At 37.5% G+C, this 16,593-nt stretch overlaps 2 protein-coding genes across 2 annotated transcripts; both read right to left on the bottom strand.

Annotated features, from left to right (window-relative positions):
* Nucleotides 1–559: 559 nt before the first annotated feature.
* Nucleotides 560–9,881, bottom strand: LOC144645392 (uncharacterized). Its single transcript, XM_078504960.1, has 8 exons — nucleotides 8,829–9,881; nucleotides 6,914–7,024; nucleotides 6,194–6,352; nucleotides 5,434–5,549; nucleotides 4,844–4,949; nucleotides 4,193–4,324; nucleotides 1,581–1,639; nucleotides 560–1,395 (listed from the first exon to the last, which is right to left on the bottom strand). The coding sequence occupies exons 1-7, from the start codon at nucleotides 9,141–9,143 to the stop codon at nucleotides 1,589–1,591; spliced, it is 990 nt and encodes a 329-aa protein (XP_078361086.1). The 5' UTR covers nucleotides 9,144–9,881; the 3' UTR covers nucleotides 560–1,395; nucleotides 1,581–1,588.
* Nucleotides 9,882–11,347: 1,466 nt separating this feature from the next.
* Nucleotides 11,348–16,278, bottom strand: LOC144647071 (uncharacterized). Its single transcript, XM_078506814.1, has 3 exons — nucleotides 15,850–16,278; nucleotides 13,885–13,956; nucleotides 11,348–13,125 (listed from the first exon to the last, which is right to left on the bottom strand). The coding sequence occupies exons 1-3, from the start codon at nucleotides 16,227–16,229 to the stop codon at nucleotides 12,177–12,179; spliced, it is 1,401 nt and encodes a 466-aa protein (XP_078362940.1). The 5' UTR covers nucleotides 16,230–16,278; the 3' UTR covers nucleotides 11,348–12,176.
* Between the last annotated feature and the right edge of the window lie 315 nt (nucleotides 16,279–16,593).

Here is a 16,593-nt window from a genome sequence, read left to right as displayed (position 1 = left end):
TATTAAAGAACAGAGTATTTTATAAAAAGGTTAGAAATCACCATAGGAAATAAACACAACATAACAAACAAATAGAAAACCCATGGTTTATTGTCACTTTTGGAAAAAATTTACACTTCTTTCTCACATTTTCAAACCCCTCTGTGACAGCTGACCAAAACAAATGCTTAACTACCTTGAGTGTCAGGACTCGAACAACTGAGTCACACAGTAATTAAAATAGACCCACACTTCTCTTAGGATTAGTTTTCAACAAAATGCAAATTGTGACAGAAGATGAATAATCCGTTTTGAGTAAAACTACACCTTCAATCCTTTAATCCTTCTGATTCAATTCTCATTCACACAATTTATTGAATAGATTTAGCCAAGCCTAAAAGCGAAGCTACCCGATTATTTACTTTGCCCCTTTACCCCATATCATATGATGATACATGGTTAAATGGGGGGGGGGGGGGGAGGGGGGGAAGGGCAAATGGCAGTTGAGGAGAATACTCCCACCCCAGTCCTATTTGTCTTAAATAAGTTCTGAGCACTGTTTTTTTAAAAAAAAAAAAAAAAACAACAACAACTATGTTAAACTCTCTCCGATCCTGTCTTGCCATTTAATAGAAAGCTGGTATCCTACTCAGGGCTTAAAAAATGGAATTCCAGAAGCAACTCTTAAATTTTGCCTGACCTGGGCAAATACATGTTTGCCGTTGTTACCTTTTTTGTTAACAATAGTCATCAGAGGACTTGCTTGGGCCTTTGCCCAAAGCATTTAAGTTGCTTGCCCAGCATAATAATCCATGTGTCCTGGATGAGTGGACAGGAGTTTTTTCAAGCCCTGCTTTCTGCAGTCTGAGAACACTGCTGTACAACCACCACATGAATATGGCTACCTCTCTATTACAACTCTCTTCTGTTCCAAACTGATGCTCAGTCCTTTCTTTTCTTATTTTAAAATCCCTTAAATATGGCCATGTACAGAAAGATTTCAGTGGCCAGTTGGTTACCTGTGGATCAACTGGGTTCAGTGCTATATGAAATATGTGTACAATATGAAATATTGTACTGTCACAGACTTTCACGAAAAATCATTACCTTCTCAGGGTTTCTCTCGTCTCTTAGAAGTTTCTTTTCTTTTATCCAAACACTCAAAAGTTATTCTTGGACTTACATTTTACTGTTTTAATTTACTATTAAAATAAGTATAATTTATCATAGACTTAATGTTCATGTAGCAACAGTCCTCTCTTATTAGTTCTGTAATGAGTTATAAGTTAAAGAATTCTGAATTTATTATTCCTGTTGTAAAATTGACTATTCTAAATAATTAACTTGAGTAAGACATTTTTAATGGACGGTGAAATTTTCTTGGTGGCTGTCACTTGTATATACATCACATGTGACCTGTTAGAAAAATATATATAAAAAAATGTTATTTTTTAAACTTTTTTTAAGGCCATAAAACTGAGTGCAACTAACAGTGGGCTTAGTTATGTTCTGGTGTAAAACAAGTTATCAATTACTATATTGTTATCTATGAATAATCATTTCCATTCCTTTTCAAAGGATTATGCAATGAAAGATCTTACCTTCTTTATCATCTAACTGGCTTTCCTTTATTTTTGGCCCACTGCCGTAAAAGCTCATCCTGAAAAGGAATTCCAACCAATACATGTACTTGCTCAACTTCACCCCTAGCCTCTGTAACAGACCTGGTGAAACCTGACCTGGTGGGTTATTTTGCCCTACCTGGTGGAATTTTGACTTCCCTGGCCCCTGCTGTCTATGTTTTTTTGGAAAAAATCCTCGGTCAAATTTATTTCTCCCTGTTTTAAAGTTAAGTTTCCCTCGCATTGAGTGTTCCCAGAGAAGAAATTACAAGTTTTGAATTCCATTGTTGTTCCTTCAGTTACATGAAAACTTCTTAAAGGATCAGGCATGCTGTTGTGCAAATGATTGCTGGCTTTGGAAGCGCTCCTAAGAAACGTATGCAGTTTTCCTCTTTACATTGGTTCCCTTTGGTCAAAATCATGTGTGCTATGACAATTGATTGTAAAGGAAAATGGCGGATGGGTCAGCGGATGAAAAATGTGATCATGGAGAATCTGATAACAGCTCAAGCACTAACAACAGTGAAACTTCTTGATTTTCCTTGCTTTCCTCTGAGCACAGGGGGGGTACTCCGGGTTGTAAATGACGGGGATGATTGAATGGAGGCAAACTCAGGACCCAACGCTTGGTTTTTTATTCATCATACCATAAATATGCCAAGGCCGTACCAAGGCACTTTAGTTCGTTTGTAATCCCCAAAAATCCCTATTTAAATCAAGTCACCCAAAAAATACTACCAAATTTTCCAACCCAAAAGTCCCGGATGAAATTCAAACCAAAAAATCCTTCGATCATCCTCGTCATTTACAAGCCGGAGTACCCCCCTGGGCCTCTGAGGCCAAATATTCATCGAATTCTTCCAACATGATTGAAATGAAAAAGCGCAAAAAAAGTCAGGTTAGAAAAATAAAAGGAAAACAGAAAAGCACTGAAATGCATGAAAACCAGAGTGTGTCCCTAAGCGAAGAGTCCAAGAGCAAGACCTCGTTTTTACTGCCATTGGATAAGGATAAGAATGACAGTCGAATTTCTGTTCTTTTCTCCTTGACCTTGAGCTTTGAGCACTGCCTTGTACAGAAGCCATCGATGCTTGTTTAGAATAATCTATTGGGACGGCACAATTAAAGTGTCTGCAATATTGATCCTCAGCATATACTGGAGTCAAAGGATCGGCTCAAATAGTACTTTGCAGTCAGCCAGAAGTATATAATTCAGATCAGTGCAGCCAGCACAATGTTTTTCAGTTCAAACACTTTTTTTCACCAGATGTGCTTATTATAGCTAACCCTTTGATAGACTAGAAGTCTGGTAGTTCATTGTACTTTAGATCTTAAAATATATTTGTTGGTTGGTGGCCTGTAAACAAGTAGTAAAATTAATTTTTTATAGCACTTTGGAATTAAAACTAAACTCAAATATCTCTCACCAGTTTTGTCAAGTGTGAATTTAGTCCAATGTACATGTACACAGTGCTGTCAGAGAATAACAAATAAACAATTGGAAGTTGATATTAAATCTCTGGAGCTCAAGTTAACATATCTATAGACTGACCTTCTTTGCAAAACAAACTGCTTATCCACAGAAACGGGTCAATAATCACACCTTGATGGTTGTCTAGCCACTTTGCAGACAATCAGAAAGAATTCAATATTGAAATACAAAAGATGACCATTTTTATTTTCAAATGAAGTGAACATTACAAATTGCCTTTTGAAATGGCTTGAAAGAAATTTAATTAACACGGTCTATTTTAGCTTAAAAAGCTTTTATCACCTTTGGTAATTTTAAAAGATAAAAGATCAATATACAAAGGAAAAATCAGTTTAACATTGCCTTCAGCAATCAACCAAAATCTAGTGATGGTTGATTGGTTACTTGTGTTTAATCGACCAGAATTTAATAATGAAATACAAAACTTAAAGCTTCTTTTCTTTCAAATACAGGGATATCGCTAAATAACCTTAGGAAATGGCCTGAAAAGGGTCTACTTATCTAAGTCTGTCCTAGCTTAAAATATCTTTCACCAGGTCTGTTACAGAGGGGTGTTCAGATACCAGTAAAATAAATTTTGTAAGCAGTGAAGGAAAAAAATAGAGAGTTTTGATTGAGACAAAGACAGTTTGTCTGCTTCAATTAAAACTGACTAGTAGGGCAGCAACTTTTTACAGATGTTTATAAGATGTTTAAGGAGTTGCTCACACTACAAATAAATTATTGGTCAGTTCAAGTTCATAAAAGCTTGATAAAGCATGTACCTACATCATGTACTTGCATTAATAATTAAGTTACAATGCATAAGATTTATGATACCACAAGTTTGAGAGCATGCAATTCCTACAACACTTCTAAACTTAAGGAAATAGCAAACTTGTTTCTCATGGTTATACTAGTTATATAAACACTTGGAAATTTCTAAAACCACTTGTCATGACAAGAATGAGATGCATGGAGTTTGGATTACCGTACCTCACGCTTCTACATACACAGCTTTGGTGTTTCTAAAAATTCCTGTGTGCTTTACAACTCAATAATGCACTCAGATGCATTTAGTATTCCTTTAATAAAATTAGCTATTTACATCTTCTCTTACCTGTTGGACAAGTTGCTTTTCCATTTTTGCACACAACTGCTGCATTTCAATGGTTACAGCTTCTTTGTCTCTAAGTTCAACAATTTTCGATTGAAGTTGTTTCTCCATAACAAAACAATTTGGACACTTGCCCTGCAAATAATGGCAAACAAGTTAACCATGACTGCTGGAAAGGTTATAAAAGGTAGCTCATGCACAAATGCCTGGTTAAAAATACATTTGTAGGGCTTATTCCTGGGAGCTCCTTTACATGTTCAGCAGCTTAAACCCCCCCCCCCAACAAGCACCTTAGTTATGTGACCTACTAGTCTAGACTGAGCAAATCCTGTGATGAGTGGGGTCTGGTACAAGTCACTGACAAAAAAGGGAGGCAGTTTGGGCTGAAAAAACTGAAACACGAGTTCAAACAACAACAACAACAAAAACCACGAAAAAAACGAAAAAAACGAAGCAGGTTTTCCTCTCTGGCTAATAAAAATACTTTCTCCAATGGAAGCTGTATTCTTGCATTGGTGGCACCTCTCTTGTCATTAATATTACAGGTTCATTGATTATGTTGTACAAATTACAAACTACATTTGTACTCTCTGTTAATTAGATACCAATGAAAACATTCAAGAATTTAAAATATCTCCCTACTACTCCGAATACCTGGTTTGATGATTTCATAGACTGTAGTTTAGATTTCAATACATCTGTTTCTTCTGTTACTCTTTTAAGTTCCTTGGTCAGCTCTTCAAGCTGCAGCTGTCTCTCTCTGCAAAGAATCAAATATAACTTTAAAAAACAATTTTTTTTATTTTTTTTTTTATTTTTTTTAGGGCCCCCCCGAAAAACACCCTTTTGTGACATGGGCTCCCTGCTAATATATCTTTATTATTATTATGTACAAGTTGTACCTGGTTGCAAATCAACTTGCAAATCAATTTAAATATGAAACAAACATGAAGTTTATCACCTGCCAAATTATACAGCAATCGTGGAGGGATTTAAGCTTTAGAAAGCAAGATGTAGTTCTCAAACCATTGTCAGTATTATTAACTTATTGATAGACAAGGTCCGAAGACAATTAAAAGGGGCTGTAACTAGTATGTCTGTGGATAAAACTCTTGTATGTAACCATTGAAATGTAAGCTTTTCGCTTTTCAACTTTTTTGGAAAGTGAAAATTTAATTCCGATTTTACACTTTCGTGCTCCTGGGCCCGAAGGGTCAGTATTTTAAACAAGACCAGAAGATCACCTTGAATTATCCTTTAGAGCATCAGCCATATGCATTTTCAAGATTTTCATTTTCCCATCACGATCAGTGAGTTCTTTGAGATGCTGGGCTTTTAACTCCTCTAATTCACGATCAAACTAAAAAAAGAAGATGTACAAAATAAGTTAGGCATCATTTTATAGCAAGTGCTGGGAACTCATCAGGCAAGTCACCTACCAACTAAATCATACTGAAAAGAAAACTGAAGCCTGCGAGACTCTAGCCGATTTTTCACTGGCCTTCAAAAAATCTTCACTTGTCATGATCAGCTAGTGTGCAGTGAATTTAGACTTGTAAGTCTATGACAAGATCAGGCCATGTCTGCAATATCTGGATGTGGCAGTGCTAGATGTTCACTTGAAGATGTGTGTAAGATCTTGTTTGGGCTTGCTGGCTAGTGTGCAGTGGATCACGACAATTTGTCAGGGCTCCAGCACGTTGAAACCAATTAGAAAGTATTGTTGTTGCCATCTTGATTTTGGATGAGTTGGCCCCAATTAAGCCTTGACACAGTAGGTAGTGACAAAAAATTTGCTAGTGTGCAGCAAGCTGACGGCTCGACAAATTTGGACCCAATTTGACCCCAATAAAAAAATGTCCTGTTCTACGATAAAAAAAGCAGTTAGTGGTGGCAGGTTTAAGACAAACAAGCAACTGTCCAGGCAAGTTTTTTTCATGCCCTGGGGGATCTGGTCCATGCACTGCTTTCACTTAATATTCACAATAACATTCATGTCCTTACCTCTGTTCTCATGACTTCCTTTTCTTTTTCAAAACTTTCTTTCATTTCACTAATTTCCACATCTTTGGATTTCAAAATCTTCTTCTTTTCCTCTATTTCTAACTCTTTTTCACTAATAATAGCCTTTAATTTCTTAATTTGTTCTTCATACTCAGCCGCCTGTTAAGTAAACATAGTATCTGTGTAAGATCATTGATCACTTCATAACAATGTTATTGTATGGCTAGGTGTGTGACATGCTCCAACTGGCTAAATTCTAAGCAAAACTTTTACTTATAAAAAATATTAACAACTAGACTTTGAGCCTGTACTTCCTATAAGCAAATTGTCAGTGAGATCCAGCCAAGTTTACTATAACTTGTAGAAAATAATTTCTGTTTTAGTAGACACTCTAAGGGACAACCTTCCAAAATTTACAAATCTATGTATTTTTTAAGCCAAAAATCAAGGATAATAGAGCAACGTTAACACCTGGATAACTCTTATACTAGTGAATAGGCGGCAATGAGATAACCAAATATTTAGATTTGTGTATTTTTGTTTATCATGTTTACATCAAGTGTCTCCTTATAATATATTAAGTAGGAGTATCCCCTTCCCTCTTCTGAAACTTGTAGAATGGATGAGAATGGAGATTATCCTCCAGTTTAATTTATTATTATGGCAATAAGGTTTAATCACACCTGTCCAAAATAATTTTTTTTCTTGATAGTTCTTTACCTGTGCCTTTAGTTTTCCCTCCAATTCTGTTATTATGTTGGCTTTCTCATTGATTTCACCTCTAAGCTGCTCAATAAGTTTTTGAAGAGATAGGATTTTCAACTTCAGCTTCTGAAAACAGAAATTTGACAGTTTTAAAATTAAAAGGCAAACTAATTTTTCTGTAACTGAATTGTCAAACCAAGACAAAATAAATACTTTTTATTAATATTGTTAGAAATTCCAACAGCTTTTGCAAATTTCTGCAGCAGTTTGCCAGGAGCCAAAGCATTGCTTTCTATATCACTGAGGCTCATAAGTCCCACTATCTCAGCAAGGTGAGTTACATGCCCAGGGGGGTACTCCGGGATCAAAGTGACGGGGATGATCGAATGGAGGCAAAACTCAGGACCCAAAAAAATCCCTGAGTCTTCCGACATTGCCCAAAAAAATCCCTGGACCAAAAAAAACGCCCCAAAAAATCCCTAGTCAAATTACCCCTAAATTGCCAAGGCCGCGCTAAGGCACTTTAGTTTGATTTTAATACCCAAAAAAGTCCCCTATTTAAATCAAGTCACCCAAAAAAATACCTGCCAAATTCTCCTACCCAAAAAAATCCCGGAATCGAAAATTTCGACCCCAAAAAAATCCTTCGCACATCCCCCGTCACTTGGACCCCGGAGTACCCCCCTGGGGTTACATGGCCAAGGCTTGAAAAAAGTGCTGTCCAGTTGTCCGGTACAAGTGGGTTTTGCTGCTGAACAAGTCAGGGGGGGGGGGTACTCCCTATAATGGCCTATACGGGGAGGCTCTGCCTGAAAGGGGTACCTTTTTCAGGCTTCAGGTATATAAAAGGGTAGGGATTTCACGAGTTTAAGTATATGAAAGGGTATGGAAATCTGTCATTTGGCTATTTAAAAGGGCCTTTTATTAAAATATTTCGAACAGATTATTTTAATTTATTAAGCGCTACATACAAATGACAAGAATACGTCCTATTTTAAGTACACGCCATGTCTCTTAGGTATATGAAAGGGGTACCTTTTTTCAGTTAAAGGTATACGAAAGGGGTACAATTTCTGTCGAAAATGGTATATATAAGGTTAAGGGGTTAGAACTTGGGGCGGAGCCTCCCCGTATAAAACTTTTTTGAGTACCCCCCCCCCCCCCGGGACAAGTCACTTTTCATTTTTGTTTTAATTTTCAACTTTTCTTTTTTAACCTGGGAGTAAAGGAGGCAGGAACTCAAGAGAAGGCAAGAGGAGAGGGATTGGTTGTAGGATTCCCAAGGGGGCATAACAAGGTACAGGAAATGAGAAGTTCAGACTTCACTTAAGTCCCCCTATAATTTTTATGTCATGAGGAGACACATGGTGGTTAGGTCATTTAACCACATAATTTCAAACATCTCACATGCAGGCTACTTATCACTAACCATCAAGCCACCAGTATTTTAATTATTGTTACAGTGGAACCTGATTTCTCAAACCTGAACCAAATTGCTCAAGACATCAGAGGGTTAAATTGCTGGGAAGAGATTGGAGTTACTGGAAGGTTTGAGAAACCAAGGACCCCAGGGGGGTACTTGCAGTATACATGACGGGGGGGTCCGACGGAGCTTCATATTGCAAACCCCAAAAAATACATGAGCCTGAAATTTTACACCCAAAAAAATACCTGCCATCAAAATTTTCTAGCCCAAAAGGTACAAGACCTAGAACCTCGATACTGATTTATTCAATCAAACAGACTTTAAGACCTAAAAAAATACATGACAGATCTCTTGACCCAAAAAAAATACCGAGGGTGTAAATTTTCAACCCAAAAAAATACGTCGGACCTCCCCGTCATGTATACTGCAAGTACCCCCCTGGGCCAAGGACGTTTGAGAAATCAGGATTTTTTACAGTATATTTTCTGTATTGTAGTGTCTAACCTCAATTTCTTTATCTTTTCCATTCTCCTGTGGGATGGAACCTTTTCTCTCTTCTTGTTGTTTTAGCACAGGAGTTGTCCTAATCTCATCAATGCTCGGAGTCCTTCTTGGAGAATTGGTTCTCGCTACCAAGGGTCTCTTAGTTGCTGTCTTTAACTGAATACCCCGTATCATATCATGAGACCAGTCTGGCTCTCTGGCACTGCCAGGCGAGGGTGGAGAGTTAGATCTCCATCCTGTCCTTACCGGGGGTAATTTTGATGGAGAGTGCCTTGTGGGCACAGTTGGCTTCAAACCAGTTCTCATACGAGACATTATTTACAAAGTTAAGACTGCTCTGTCTCTTATATTCTTGTTTCTTATCAGATAGTTAAACTGCACTTTGCCCAATAAATGTGAATCTAGATGCCACAAACGAGATTATCTGCAAGCAGGCTTCGAGAACGTATTTTTATCGTTTGGATATTGAGTTGATGTTTGACGTAAGGAGTTCATTAGCCATGTCAACACAGTTCACCCAAATGTACATAAAAAACAGTTCTTACTAGTTGAGACAAAAGTATTAAAGGATTCATTCCTCTCAGCTTAGCACTGCAACGAAGAGCGTGATCGATCCGGGGTCTTGATCGTACAAAATCTTGTTGACGGTTTTTCAGCGCCCAGTTCGAATCCCACTTGGCAACCACCGAAATAAATTACAACTCTTACGAAATTGCCGGTCGGTTTTACAGCCACAACTCTGAAGAAACCAAAAATCTCGATCTTCATCCAGCGAGCCTTAATGTCTGATCAGTTAGTTTCATGCGTAACTGTATCCGGCCATAACAACCATAATTTTCTAGACGTTTGGAAGCAAGTCGTTTGCCTTTTTCAGTCACATTCCTTCAGGATGCGGCTTGAACTGTTCTTTGACAGCAAATTACAATAGAGTCTGATCGCTAGGATGTCATTAAGTTGGCTTAGAAGAACAACAGCTACAAACGTCAACAAAAAGTTGGTCAAGGACTCATCTGCATTACAAAGCAAGTGAACAACGATTAGCCGCCATGTTTATCCACTCGGGGAAACTGGTTCGAGTTCGTTAGTTGTGCAAAGACACAACTAGTATAGCGCGCGAGGGCGCCACTCGCGCGCACAGGTTTGTGATTGAACCAAGCCGGGGGACGAGAGAGAGAGTCTCTCTTCTCCCGCCCGGGTTCAACTCCTATATATGGTGAGGAAGGGAGAGTTTAGAGTCTGGACTATGACAGCCAAACAGAGCAAATGCCGCAAAATTCCGATAATGAACCCTGCTTATATTTGTGAAAAGATTTTTTTGGTTATTTGGTTGTCTCAGGAGCCTGCTGGTCTTCTTTTCGAGGAAGGGGGATTTTTTTTCATCCTTGTTTTTAGGAGAAAATTGAATTTTCTAAAGATGATGATTGAAACAGAACTTGTGCCGACAGTCGTTAACTGAACATCACAATACTCTGAGCATATTTAGCTATAACGACCTAATGCCAACGGGCTTGATAGAATCAGGGGTTTTGGGTCTGAGATCTTGGGTCGTTTGGGGGATTTTCTTTTTTAACAACACTCTCTTGACTTGGTTTTCGTGTGCCTTGTTCCCAAAGTCACAGTTGATCTTCTGTCTATTACTCTTGGTATTTCCCTTTGTTCTATATTAATTATCTTATGTTACCAATTTACCACACGCCATAACAATGAAAAATATCAAATTGTATCAAGGGTAAAAATAAACCACATAATATACACCACCGTGTCCGAGAAGAAAACAACGATTTATGCTAGGGGAGCTTAGCCACTAAGAAAAAAATACCTGGCTTTTTAATTATTTTGAGTTCTATTTTAAAACAGTCATTTTTAAATATATCTTTACGATGCAGCTAAACACAGAAACAGGAAAATTTCATGCAAAAACTGCAAAGCCTCATGATTTTCAGATCTTTGAACTGTTTGAGTATGAAAACAGTTTTAAAGTGCAGAAGAACCACGTATTTGAGTTTACGTTGTAGCAGAGAAGGTAGGGAAGGGGGGCATGACCTCAGGTTACAGAGAAGGAGATTCTGCTAGCAAAAAAAGGAAATGCAGTGTTTCTTATAAGCTAAGCAACAGAGTGATCGTTTGAAGATCTTTTTGTATATATGTTTGATGAATCTTACATAGCTCGCTTCTATGTTTGTCGAAAGTAAACTTGCGTTTGCTTTGGTTTTGCATTACTACGCTTAGTGATTGGCTTAAAAATCTCGCGCCACTTTCTCAGCCAATCAGAAGTAAAACCAAAACCAATCGTGACTCGCTCGCGCACGTTTTCCCGCGCTTTCTGCCAACTACATGTATTTGCTTCGAATTTTGATTGGTTCACTGGATTGTCTGTGTGCTTTGTGATTGGCCAGAGTAATTACTTTGGTTTTGGTTTTACGACACTCGATTGAAAACTGCTCTAAAGATAAAAAAATTTTAGTGAAAAGGTCTATTACGCGGTAAGGATATGCAGTACTGTAGTAAGAAATTACACTCAATTAAAGTTGTTGTTTTATTGAAGTTAAAAATAAAATACTTGCATTTTACCACCGAGCAGTAATAAAGATGCTCGTGATTACATAAAACACTTTAAAACTCAATATATTATATTTATATTTACTATTTATCTGATAAATTATATCATTTTCTTAAACCAGATTTCAACCTTTTCCTTCCCAAGATGGATCAATATCTAAGATCCCCTGACAGTGCCAATACATTTTCAGGAAGAAAGATAGGGAGAATATAAGAAATCGTCAACTTGGGATGTAGTATTGATGTACCACCAAGAAAATGTATGGGAATATATTTCGCGACTTTTGGATAATATTATCATGGTGTTGAAAATCGCCTTGTGAATACTTTATATGGCGCAATCGTAAACTTCATTTGATAATACAATACAGTACAATTTCATTTTAGAAGCTGTTCAAAGATGGCAGATTTAATAGACGCCGAAATTTTTTTTCAATGGAAACAACAAAGGCATATCATGGCGCTTGTTAAATTTCATCTCTATCAAAACTTCATGGTCTAGGAACTTATATACGGCTTAGATTGACTTATCAGAGACCATAACGCTCCCTGCAGTTATTTCTGCAAAACCAGAAACATGGACACCAAATTTGTACCCAGGTTATTCAATGCGGTAAAAAAATATGTGTGTCCTGCAGAGCGATATTTAAATGAACACGTGGAATGTTGTGAAAATTAATGCTGTAAAGTTCAATTGAAAAACAGTGTTTCCATTGAACTTTACAATATTCCAATTCCATGGGGTAACCTTCTCTCTTCCCTAAGGATTAGATACGATCTTCTGAATCTCTAATTATGAAAGTCGGCTAGAGCAGTTGCTCTAAGTTTCTTCTCCGCAGGCTTAAACGACCGCGCCTCTAACACATGTTGAAACTTCCTCCTGCCAAATCGAGACATGTATTGTAGTGGTAAATTCTGGTTCATAAAAGCCTTTTCATTCGTGCTCGGCCTTTCTTTGTTCGCCTCTTTGGATCCATTTTTACTTGCCTCTTTAGGTGGAGGGCCCGTTTGTTGTCCTAGAATCCGAATAAAAGCGGTTTCGCTAGGAAGTTTTGTCCCTGTTTGATAAGGTTTCGGTCTGCGCTCAGCGCTGGACGATTTTGTCGAGCTGAATATCTCACATTTACCTACTGCAACGTGCGCTGACTTTGATTTTGAAGTTGGCGGTGAAACCGTGCTTCCAAGATGCAGATTACCACGCGAGTTTAATTGCCGAGTTGACAGCAAAACATTCTCTTCACTATCACTACTCGGCAGCGTTTCTACAATTGGCTTCTCTTTCTTTTCAACTTTTACAGTTGCATTGTTCCTCTCTCTTTCCCTCCGATTATTTTTCACGTGGCATTCTGTCCATTGAAACTTTGGAAGTCGGATCCTTTCCTTTTGAAATCGTCTCGATTCCTCTGATGACTGATGTTTGGCTGAGCTTGAAATTGGTTTATCGTCCATTTGATGCGGAACATCAGGCTTTGATCCCACGCACGGCAAAACAATATCTTTAGTTAACTCAGGAGCGGTTCTAATGACATCTTGGCGATTTTTTACAGTGTCCAGTTTTTCTTCGTCCGATGTAGTGCTCAGTTTTCTCTTTCCAGCTTTCTGAGAAACTTGTTTGCCGTTTGAAGCAGTTACAATGAATGGTAAGCCGTCGCTGTTTAACTTGGTGTCACTGCTCGACGCTGTTTTGCGATCCGCATTTTCAGTTCTCTTTCCAGTTAGACAAATGTTCTGAAGATCACTGCAATAAAGAATGTAGAATTTAAAACTACACGCCATTAAAAATTTCTATTGGTTATCGAGACTGGCCTATCACAAAAAACGCACCAATAAGAACTCAAGGTGAAAACATGCAACCGGGCGTTAATCACCGTCTACGTGCCTGAATGTTGCGCGCAGTGTTGCACTTTGTGAGCGGCAATAATAATTATAATCGATGTTTAAACAGGGTAACCCATTCAGTCGCAGGACTGGTATCAGGGGGAGGGGGGGGGGGGGTCGTATCAACTGGGGCCCTGAAAATAAGAGTGATTTTCACTTGAGTGTCGAAAGTAATTCAATTTTGCTTTAGTTTCGCATTACTACGCTTCCCCCCAGTGATTGGTTTACAAATCTGGCGCCACTTTCTCAACCAATCAGAAGTAAGACCAAAACCAGGTATTTGCATCGAGTTTTGATAAAGTGGCCCATCTGCGTCCTTTGTGATTGGTTAGAGTGATTTCTTTGCTTTTGGTTTTACGAAATTCAATCAAAAATCGCTGTAATCCTCGAAACGATTGGTTTTGGTTTTCCTGTTGATTCGTTGAGAAAAAAGAACAGCAAGTTTGCTGTGATTTTTTACAGCACGTTGTACGATTCCTTTTTTGTTTGTTTTAACCAATTATCGAGTTTGACAAATAAAAAAGACCAGAGCAAACGCCTAATTACTTTTCACAGTCAATCGAAATTAAAACTCTAGCAATTGACTTGATCCCAAAAAATAAACATATAATTTACTAACCTTCTCATAGCAGCTACTTTGTAATAGTCCGACATAGCCTCGATGAACTTTACTCGATCAAAAACAGTTTTGCTGAAACAAAAAAAAATAGACAGTCGGATCATTAAAAAAGAAAGTGCAGCGTTAATTATTGCGCATTTAATTAAAATTAAAGAAAGACGGGTGGAAAAAGAAATAGCACAATCTACATAAAAAAGAGAAAAAAGGATGCAGAAGTGAAAAAATATGGATGATACTACCGGTATTAAAATGTTTGATAGAAGAGAAATAAAATGCGTGGTTTTACTATTTAGGTTTACATATTTGATAACCTGCGATATTTGATGAGTCGCTGAAAAGGAATCTAAACAAATGAAATGTGTGAATTACGCTTAAACGGCCCACAGAGGTACACAAATTATGTGCAAATAACCATTTACGAAATAGCTTAACTAGAAAAAAAACGTAAAATTTTGAGTATGAAAGACAAATTAACTGACACCATATTACATTAAAAGGACTTATGAGAAAGTTAATTAATAATGCAATAATTTACCTTTTTTGTCTGTATTTATGTCTATACCCGCTCGGTGGGGCGCAAAGTAGGATTTTATGTTTTTGCTAAATTTTAGACCCTATTTATATGTAGCCAACAAGCCGCATTGTAAACCTTACGCAGGTCACAATTCGTTTCTTGTACGCAACTTCTTCGCCTAAGCGCTACTTAGTTCTTTAAAAGTCCTTAAGCACGGAAAGTGTGGGTGTTGGCGGAATAGCGCAAGTAAATTACTTCAGAGATATGAAAGCTGCTTGAACGTAACCCGTAATTGACATCTTAGACCTTGGAAATTTTTTTTTGTTGATTAAAAAAAGTAATTTATAGAAAAACATACGTTGAAAAACGGTAGTGTATTTTCTGTCTAAATATTTATGACGAACGAGAATGCCATATTAAAAGCTCTGGCAAAAATGTCTTATTTTATTTTATTTTACACATGTAACCTGCTAATCCTGACAGCAGAGAAAGCAGAGCGCGCAAACACAACGCAGGGTACTAAATCGCACCACATTTATATGCAAAAATCCCATGCAAATTCAGAACGAATGGTATAATATTGATCTTTGAATCATCTTGCGTGCTTGCAAGATTATAGTGTTCAATATTTCGTCACACGCTAGCAATCCGGCTTCGCACGGACGCTCTTAGAGATTTTCTTTGCACGTTTTTCTCACTCCTAATACGTAAGAAATCTACGAAAAATTAATGCAAGATTCGTATCTTATCATTTAGCGAGGGGTTGCCCCATTTCAGCTTGAAGCAATATTCCTAAAGTACTTTACCAGATAAGATCGTGAACGAAAATTAGCGAGCGATAACTTTCATCTACAACATATTGTCTTCAAGTCTAAATCGCCGGGCCCTTAGGCAAAATTCTTAATCGGGCATAAACATGTTTTTTGATGAAAAAACGTTAAAGTAAATATGACAATTTTTCGTGGCGTAAAAATGCAAATACACTGAACGAAAATTTACAGAAAATATATTTTTCGTAACAGCTGACAATATCGTTCAGTTCATTTATTTCGCAACTTCTAAGTAAATTCTAAAACTTCTAATAAAATTAATCACAACGGAGTTACGATTTTGTTTCGTTTCGCTTATTAAAATTAACATTTTCATGTGTTTTCGAGTTGACAAGTAGTTTCTACAAACTACAAATCGATATGACATCAATCAACCTGACAGTTTATTTTATTATGTACCCAACCCGAGGAAAACATGCCTACCTCTTACAGAAAGTGACGATTAAGAGACACTCATGTGTTAAACGAACTCGAAGGCGTATATCTCTTAGAGTTTGGATTCATTTAGCTTAAATATTATTGCGTTTAAAAGAAACCTTTTCCCTTTTTTACAATAACGTTCAAACCAGTTAAAAGCCCACAGCAAACAATTAAAAAACAATGTAAACAAGACCCAGTTACCTCGAAGTCGACCCAATCTTGGGTAAGTATGGGTCCGGTACATCAACTCCCAACACAGGTCGCCATTCGTCTTCACTTTGCAAGAAAGTACTGCTATGATTTTCCCTGTACTGTTCAATATAGCGACTAGATTTCTCATAATGTCTGAAAACAAATCCGCACTCGGCTAGGGCAATTTTTCCATCTTTCCGCGTGTTGCCTAACGACGCGGCATGTTTAGTTGGCTTCCGCGAAACTTTTCGCTCAAACGACGGCGCCCAACCGCAGATGAAATCTTTTTCCCACACTTTACTACAAACACAACAAGAATCTTCAGTATTTAGAAGGCGATTTTCGGCGACATCGCTGTCTTCGTCCAGATCTTCACCAAGCGCTTCCATCGTTTTTGATCGTAGAAACCCACCAACAAATTTTATGTTAATAAGCCGATCAAACTCTCACCTGGGTATAAATTATTGATTTTTCTCTTGAATGACTTGGTAAAGCTGCTCTGTGATTGGTTGCTCTAAGCACCTTCTAACAATAACATGGAAATTGCTTTCGCTGAGTTTAAAGGGAACAATTATGTTCGTTTTGTAGCGTTATTGTTTGAACAAGGCTTACTGTAATTTATTGCATTCTTCGCTGTTCATTCACACTTAACACGACTATTGCATCCACATGCAAAAAAGTTGATCGCTTAAGCGAAGAAGTGATAATTTTTTGCATTCAAGAAAAAACAAATGTTAGCCATGTTTTCAAAGA

Source organism: Oculina patagonica, chromosome 3 (genome assembly GCF_052425735.1).
Source record: "Oculina patagonica isolate OP01 chromosome 3, crgOcupat, whole genome shotgun sequence".
NCBI lineage: Eukaryota > Metazoa > Cnidaria > Anthozoa > Scleractinia > Oculinidae > Oculina > Oculina patagonica.
The sequence above is the reverse complement of the archived record's forward strand: the minus strand, read 5'-3'. Positions and strand labels throughout refer to the sequence as shown.